Here is a 9,256-nt window from a genome sequence, read left to right as displayed (position 1 = left end):
ATTCAAGAAACTTAAGTTATAAGCGAAACTATTAAAGGAATTTTGGCTAGGGTGCATGAAAATAAAGACTTGGATCATTCATAAGCAAATTACACTATATTTCACGTTATTATTTGCAAACCCAATTGGAATTTGAAATTATTTTCATTATCTAATAAAAAATAAATTATTTTTATTAGAATTTGTGAATGATTAAGATATGCTTTAATTTATTAGATTTGTTATTATTAAAATATGTTTTCTCTATTCGAACAAGAATTCTATTACAATATTAAAATTTATTTGATATTATATTTAGGATTTTATTATTAAATTTATTTTTTAAATTTTCGACCCAAATTAATTTTAAACTTTATCTATCTAAATTTTTTTTCATCAGTTTGAGTTGACTAGAAGACTTTAAAGGTAAATCGTAGGTTTTGGCCTAACTTAGAGTTAGACTTCCGTTAAAAGGTTCAAATAAAATGTATTTTTTTTTAGTTTGAAGAAATATAAAATGTAATCTTATTTCTAAAATAATTAAAATCTATTTTGTATTTTATGAATCATTTAATCAAATTTTATTAAATATATTTCATATTTTATGATGATTAAACATATTTTGGAAAATTATATATATATAAGATAGATTTTTTATATTTAAAATAAAAAATAGAAAACTTTAAATATTTTATATTTATGTAAAATATAAAATTTCAAAAGATAGAGTGATTCTATTGTTCTTTTAATAATTTATTCATGTTCATTCTATGTAAACTTTTAGAGAAATTCATGAGAAAAAAAATATAAGTATAAAAAATAAATAAAATTTTTATTATATATTAGAAATAATTTTTATTTCTTTATTTTTTAAAAACATTCTCTTATTTAGTTTCTTTAAAATTTTAAAAAATAATTTATTTTTAACTTATAAAATTTTTTTGAATTTTTTATATTAATTTTTTTTTTACATATTTTTATAAAAGTTGACTAAAGCTAAACATAATTTTATGGTCATGTACTTTGCCACGATCGTGTACAACGACCGTACAAGAGAGGTTGACAACAAGTAACTGATTGAAAACAGAAGAAAGGCAAGGGAATACATATCCACCTCTAGTGAAAGAAAATGGACAAAATTCTTAAAAATATAAAAATTATATATATATATATATATATATATATATATATATATATATATATATATATATATATATATATATATACGAGTAAAGATTTTTTTATTCGAGTGTAAGTTTAAAAATTTTTATAATTTAATCTAAATCTTTTATTTAACTTAAATTTAACAACTAGTAAGATAATAAATTATAACTCGTTAAATTTAAATTAAACGAAAGATTTATATATATATATATATATATATAGATGTAGGATTTTTTTATACTAGTGTAAATTTAAAAAGTTTTATATTAAATCTGAATTTATTATTTAACTTAAATCTAACGGTTAGTAAAATAATAAATTATAATCTGTTAAATTTAAGTTAAATAAAAAGTATATATTTATAACTGCTCTTAAGTGACATATCATCTACAATATCTTAACTCTAAAGCAAGTATATGTGTGTGTATATTACATAAAAGCAAATGCGATTTGCTCGACGGCGACACGACAATGAAGGCTTAAATAAACGCTTCAATCTCAAACACCATTTGGGATAAAATCCTCCTGGTTGCTATTGATGTTTCCTTCAACAAAATCAAAGTTGTATAGTACAAGTATCATTGCCATTGAAGAGAAGAAAGTTGGCACAGGCCCAAAGATCCAAAGAAGAAGTGAAATTGCGGTATAGAAAATCCTATTCCCCACAGTGTTCAATAACATGGCATTGTCCAAAAGACGAGTCAAATATTGTTGAGTCACCAAGGACTTGACACCCTGAGGAGTGCAAATAAGGATATTCACTTGATTCAGAAACCCAATTGATAAAGTGTGACAGAGAAATGAGACTGAGAATATGGCAAGGAGTATAGCATATTTTAGTGCCACCATAAATTCCCCATGTGCACCAAAAATTGTGTCGTTTATTGGCTTTTTAACACTGTAAGTGCTGCTTATGACTGCTCCTAGGCCAGCACATATCAGAATGGATGTTGTGGCCATAAGGGTTGACCCCATTATTATGTTTCTTAGACATTGGATTGCTACTATGTTCTTCTTCTCAATATCCTGCAACTTACAACATTTTTAATTGATTAGTATTATGCCCAAATAAAAGAAGTCTACAAAATAGTCTTCATTTATGGAAATATAAAATAGTCTGTATAATATAAAATCATGTCCTTATCTTTACATAACAGTTTTATTAAAATATGCAGCTAACATAAAAAACAATGAAGAAAAGCAGGTCACAGAAAAGAGAAGGTGGAAAAAGTAGGAAGAATATAAATATGATGAGTTATATACCTTGGACATGGCAGGAACCCATAATCGACGACCATCAGCATCTCTTCCAAAGGTTGTGGTGAAGGGCTGTGTACGACTCTTATGCCATAACCATACATGATATGCAACCATGATTGCTAACCCACATGGCACAAGCATCGCATCCATATAATATTTTCTCCACTCCATTTGTATATAAACTCTCACGCTAATTCCTCTTAATTATTTTCACTTAGTTTGCACTTTGCACATAGCCTTTTGGGTATTTATATATTCAGAGAAAGAGAGAGATCCTAATAGCTTCTTCAAGACAGATTCTAAGGTATGGAATCGTCTATAGTTTAACGAACACGTGACTAAACCATTCGGTATAATTATAATAACAATAATTTTATTTAATATTGTATAAGTTATAACTTTAGACTACTTAGATATATATGAGTAGTTAAAATTAAAGATTAATTAATATTTTCATGATTATGTAAAAAAATTTCAATTGTGATAATTCAAATGAGATATGATATATTTATTGTTCTACTTTTTTGTAATAATATATTTTTTTTAGTTAATTTTCTTAATTTTTATTTCAATTTTATTATTTAAACATTAAAAAAATAACACATCTAATATATATTTTTTATCCAGTTTAATTTAAATCTAATTTGAGTCGTACACTTGAATACTGTAGATAAGTCTATTACTAGAGATTTTTTACATATACAAAGATTCGAATCAGAAATTTTACTTAAGCGATACCAATTCGCTTGTTACTTAAATCAATACATGCTATATCATTTATAAATTAGATTTGTTTCTTCCTTAATTTTTATTATTATTTTGTTATACTTATTTATTTATATATATATTGTTATTTAAAACATGTATTAAAAAATATTTCCTTTTATTCGTTGTTTAAAGAAACACTTAATCTTTATACAAAGATGATAAATACTAATAATTATTTTAAAAAATAAAAATTTTAAAATATTTTTTATTAAAATATAATAATATATTTATTTCATAACTTTAATACAATTTAAGTTTGATTTTTTAATTTATTAATTACGAAGACAGTAATTAAGAAAATTTCACATTGTATAACAATATCTTAATTTTTGTTTCATTTATCATACTTATACACATTTTCTCTTATATTATTTATGTTTCCATTTCCCATGGCTCGAGTATCTCTTTCCATTTTATTTGTCAGTAATCTTCACCGTCATATTTCTTTTTGGGCAGAGGTGACAGTAGTGCGGAATATATACGTAAGCCAACTGTGAATCTGTGAGGTCATGATATGGGTATGTCATATATATATATATATATATATAAAATAATTATTGTTATTTTTTATTTTTTAAAAAAATTATTTACTAAAATATTAATTAGTATTTTAAAAAATTTATCTTAAAAATTATTTTAATTTAATGAATTCAATTTTTATATATGATATAATAGAGAATTAAAATTACGGTAATTCTATTATAAAATTAATTTATTAATTTGAAATGTATAAAATTTTAAAATAAATTATTTAAAAATTAATTTTACTTTCTTAAAAATAAATTTGTAACTTTTAAGATACAAATCAGCTTAGTTATACATATTATATATTAAGAGTGAAAAAACATTCCACTTTTTTATTATAAATTATTATAAATTATTGCAAGGAGAATATAATAGTTAAGACAATGTATTTAAATTTATGAAAAATATTTAAAATTATATTTTAATTCTAAATTTGATGTTAAAAGAATTTAAGACCATAAATCTATTATTATGACTTAATCATTAACTAAAGATAATGTCTAGTTATTTAATTTTTTATATTATTTGAATATAGAATTAATTATATTTAATGAAAAAATATTTAAAAAAATAAAAAATATATTTAAATTAATTAATAAAAAATATTTTATTAATAAAATTAAAATATTATTTGATAAATTTATATTATATAAAATAAAATAATATTAGTATACAGAAATTTTAATAATTTATAGCGTATAAATATACGAGATATTACACAATATCATTACAAATTAATGATATTCTACTTTTAGTTTTATCACTATTATAATTTACTAACAAAAATAAATAAATAAATAAATAAAACTTTAAAAAAATACTAACACATAAATAATACTCTATTTATTTATAATTATAAATATTATTAAAATAAAAAATTAATATTTAAACATTTTAAAAATATATAGTTACTAGTAAAGTCAAATCAGGGAAAAAATCAAAAGAAAGTCCGACAAATGACTTATTGTTACCAGAGATGGTTAATGAAATTAAAATAAAAATGAAAGTACTACTCATCACTTTTACATGCAATCAGGCTTAAGTGATAATTAAGAAAAAGAGTAAAAGTTAATTATGGTCGCAAAAATCTTTTGTGTTCAAGAGCTCTTTTTTTTTTTTTTCTTTCTTTTTTTCTTTATATATATATATATATATAACTCTTCTTTGTTTTCTTTTTTTCTTTTTTGTTTCTTCTTGCTTTTTGCTCTTTATTTTTTCCCTTTTCTAGTGGCTCTCTCTGCATATCATCTTTTTCTCTATATATGTTAGTCTTATTTTTCCTTTTAAAATTTTATAAGAGGCTAAATTTTTTATTTTTTTTTATTTATGCTAAAAGTTGATTATTAATTCTAAGTTGAAGCCTACACAATATAGGATTTCTATTTCCACGAGCCAAATTGATTTCCCAACACTTTCCCTTTTTTTTTTCCGTTAGATATTCTTATATTAAAAAAAACTTTTGGATATAACATTTTTGGGAGACAAAAATTAGTGTCCACAGTGACCTATGTCCATATTATTAGCAATATTAAATACATAAAAAAATTAATTAAAATAATAGTTGAAAAAAATTAAAAAAATATTGTTGGGTCTTCTTTATTATTTTATATTTTTTTTAATAAATAAGCACATAATAACATTATATGATGTTATATAATATTTTACAATATTAATTATTTTTGTAATTTTTAAAATTTTAAATATGCTTAAATATCCATGAATTTTTTTTCCTTTTATCTATATTTTTCCATTATATTCTTTGTCTGTTTTAAACCCCAGCTGAGACACTGATAAAAACAACACTATAAACCCTGTGGATATCTTAATTACAATCCTTTCACTGATACTCTTCTTAAACAGCTGGCTGATTCTTGATAGAAACAACACTATCTCTTGCCAATCTTGGAAAGATAACATTGTTATATTACATTGTTGATTCTCACCTAAATTACAAATGTAAGAACTAAAATAAACTATTTGATAGTGAGTCGAGTAATGTCTTAACCAAAACAAAATAATATTATCCGTTGACTTGCAATGTCCATCATAGCTGGAAAGGAATCTGATGCTAATGTTCAGATGCGAAGAACGACATATCAAGGGGAAAAAGAGGCAATGACTCTCTCTCTCACACACAGCTTTCTTAATTTTTAAATAGCATTTTTTTACCCTTTTCTCTTCTTCTGTGCATGTTGTTTTAATTATCAAGCCTTTAATGTTTTAAGTTTCTAACTAACGTTCTTTACTCCCCATGTATCTTTTCATGTCTTTTACAAAATACAAATTTTCTTAGCTTTATGATGAGGTTTTAAATATTTTCAAATTCCATATTTAAGATGCTTTACACAATTATTGAAGCTGTTAATTATTTCAAAATTTATTTATAGCTTTTATAAATTGAGTAATTATACAAAATTTTACACAATTTAAATACTAACTAGTACTTCCTCTCTTATTATATTTTAACAAATTATGTACTATTTAAAATACAATCAAATATCTATTATTAGATATATGTCAACAAGTGTTTGAATTGTATAAAAATTTATGTAGATAACCATATAATATCATTAAAAATATTAATAGTTAAATTAATAAAAAATTATTTAAATATGTTATTTTACAATTCAAGACACTTAGTGTCGTTTGATTTGTATCTTCAAATGCATGTTATGTAAAATGCAAGTTTTCAATCATGTAAGATTATCTCTATAAAAAACATGCTCAACATTAGAATGGAATGACTTCATCTTGTTTGAAGTTATTTCTTTTATCAAATTTATCTCCATATGTTTGATTTAAGAAATTTCTGTCACGAAATCATCAATTTTGAATTTTTTATTGTTGTAGGTCATTATCAATCAACACTTTGAGAGATTTTCATGCCAATCTTAGTTATTCTTTGAGAGGAATAACTTCTATCGATGTATCTTCCTTCTTACAGTTGTTTGTTAGATTTCATTAATCTTGACTTTTTTAGAATTTTTCTCCTTAACATTTTCTTCTTCTATTGAGATCTTTAATGGCCCATTCATATATTTTTTATGAGAATCTTAAAACGATATTAAATTTTTCAGAAAGAGAAAAAAACATAAACTTTAATAATTCATTAAATGGCAAAAAATCTCTCAACGAAATACCCTCAAGATGCCACTGACAATGCATCTCTTACCAAACTCTATTAGAGTTAGGCTTTTACTCTCAAAAGTGGCAATGTTTCTTGAAGTCCCCTTTTAATACATAAGAGTCATTGACTTTACATTTTTGAGTGAAATACCAAACAGGGTATTACTAGATTATATAACGGTAAGTGTTTGAATTATATAAAAATTTATATATATCAACATATAATATTATTATAAAAATTTAATAGTTAAATTAATAAAATTTATTTTTAATAAAAATTATTGAATTTGTTAAGTGAGAAGGATAAGTGAGAAAAATAAACATCAAGTGAATTTGCAATGCAGGGGCAATTTTGACTTTCAATAATGCAATGAAATACGTGGGCATGGAAGATCCCGTGTTTGGACTTTTAAGGTATTCTTGCTACAATGATGAGTATATTTGCTGATCGTGTATTTGATTTCACGTTTTCACACTCAAGACATGAATAGTTTTTACACTACATAGCATAACTTCTAACAATTAGCAGCCCCGCTTAAGGAAATATGTTACTTGTCCAAAAACATGCTTAATTGACGGGGTATTGTTTGGGATATGAAAAATTTTCTAAGTTAAAAAATCATTTTGAAGGAAACTACATTTCAACAAGTTTTGAGGGCCAAGAAAGAGCCAAAAAATAAGCCAGAACATAAGAGAATATTGAAAGATTATCCAAGATCTTTAGTTTTAATTAAAAGGAACACATTTCAAGCTATTTTAGGAGATTTCTATCATATTGTTGATTTTTCTTTAAAGCTGCTTGAAAGACAAAAAAATATTCTAAGTCCACCTAATTAAAAGCTTTTTCGAGGAGTTTTTGAGAAAGTTTCAAAGTCCTTGACACTCAAAATTGATCGAAAAGCATGACTAACAAAAAAATATTCTAAGTCCACTAAACTAAAGGCTTTCTCGAGGAGTTTTGAGGAGTTTCCAAGTCACTAACACTCAAAATTGCTCGAAAAACAGGACTGACAAGAAAATATTCTAAGTCCACAAACAACTGATGGCTTTTCGAGGAGTTTCCAAATCCCTAACACCCAAAACTGCTCGAAAAACAGAAAGTGGTCAGAAAATATTCTAAGTCCACAAAACTAATGGCCTTTTCGAGGGATTTTGAGGAGTTTCCAAGTCCTTGATACTCCAGAAATTGCTCGAGAAACAAAAATAAGCAAAGAAAATATTGTAAGTCCACAAGATCAAGACAAGCTCTCAAAACTCCAGAATTGCTCGAAAAGAAAATTCAAGAAGAAACTACTCTAAGACCATAACATTAAATAAGTCTCTTAGGTTTCTCCCAGAAATACTCGAAAGATAGAAAAATAAGAGTCTTGATAGGTGATAGGTCAAGTCATTGCAAAATCCAAAAGCGTTTACCAGCAGTTATCAACATTCACCACTACGCAAAGGAGATCGTGGGCGATAGTGGTTACGAAAGAAGTCTCAACCAACAACACGATCACAAGCAATCGTGGATAATGGGTATCAACAGTTAAAGGTAGTTACTAAAAAGTGCCCGCAAAAGGAGGAGAACGGTGGTAGTCTTCATGTCTATAAATACTCCAAAACGCCATTTTACAAGAGACGACTTTTTGCACCTAAACACAGCACCTAACTTCTCTGAAACGCTAAAACCCTACACCGCGCCAGATACCAGCTACAAGGAGACCCACAGTGGCCGTTGTGAGGAGTCGTACGTTTACATTCCTGCATATTTACATTCTTGCACATTTACCTTTCTGCATTTTAATTCTAGTTTGTCGTTTATTTCCTTTCTGTAATTTAGTTTCGTATTTAGCACTATCCGCAAAGAACCTCTACGTTGTGATTCAATTTACACGTTTTATATTCACTATTCTTGCTAAAGTGTTAATTTACGACGTCCATTTTACTGTTACATTAACAACACACATAAAAGAATCCAAAGAGGACCTAATCCAGTTCTTAGATTACTTTTGGATTATTTGTTTACAAATTGTTATTTTTCACTGTAAACAGGTATCTTATCTCTTACGCCATTCATGTTCTCAAAGATTGTCATTTTCATCTCATGTACAAGGTTCTTTGTTTAAAATTGCGTTTGAAAATATAACTTAATTGAATATTTATTTAACAAACACTTTTTATACGAGGCTTATCTCATAAATGTGATCATAAAGTTTTTTGAAATAAAATTTAAAAGTTTATTATAATAAATCATAGTAAAAAACTTATTAAAATAAGTTTAAAGAAACTTCTATCATAGCTATAAACTTTATCAAGTTTATAATCAATAGTCTCACACAATTCTTGTATTCGCAAAAATAAATAAGGGAAGCAACTCAGATGTTACCAATATGAAATATTCATTAAAATGAATGCAACTTGAGACCCTTTGTCAATTCCTATGTTTTCTTTC

At 25.0% G+C, this 9,256-nt stretch overlaps 1 protein-coding gene across 1 annotated transcript; it reads right to left on the bottom strand.

Annotated features, from left to right (window-relative positions):
• Window positions 1–1,641: 1,641 nt before the first annotated feature.
• LOC113866704 lies at window positions 1,642–2,574 on the bottom strand. Its single transcript, XM_027501513.1, has 2 exons — window positions 2,407–2,574; window positions 1,642–2,169 (listed from the first exon to the last, which is right to left on the bottom strand). Exons 1-2 carry the CDS (start codon window positions 2,572–2,574, stop codon window positions 1,642–1,644), a joined length of 696 nt encoding a protein of 231 aa, XP_027357314.1.
• Window positions 2,575–9,256: the final 6,682 nt, after the last annotated feature.

This window comes from Abrus precatorius, unplaced genomic scaffold (genome assembly GCF_003935025.1).
Source record: "Abrus precatorius isolate BTA unplaced genomic scaffold, Abrus_2018 Scaffold5, whole genome shotgun sequence".
NCBI lineage: Eukaryota > Viridiplantae > Streptophyta > Magnoliopsida > Fabales > Fabaceae > Abrus > Abrus precatorius.
This window is presented reverse-complemented; position numbering and strand designations above follow the sequence as displayed.

Excerpts from the sequence above, each read along its gene's own strand:
- LOC113866704 (XM_027501513.1), bottom strand. The coding sequence starts at position 2,574 with ATGGAGTGGAGAAAATATTATATGGATGCGATGCTTGTGCCATGTGGG. Across the intron at positions 2,170-2,406 it reads GGGTTCCTGCCATGTCCAAG|GATATTGAGAAGAAGAACAT; the intron begins GTATATAACTCA and ends TGTAAGTTGCAG.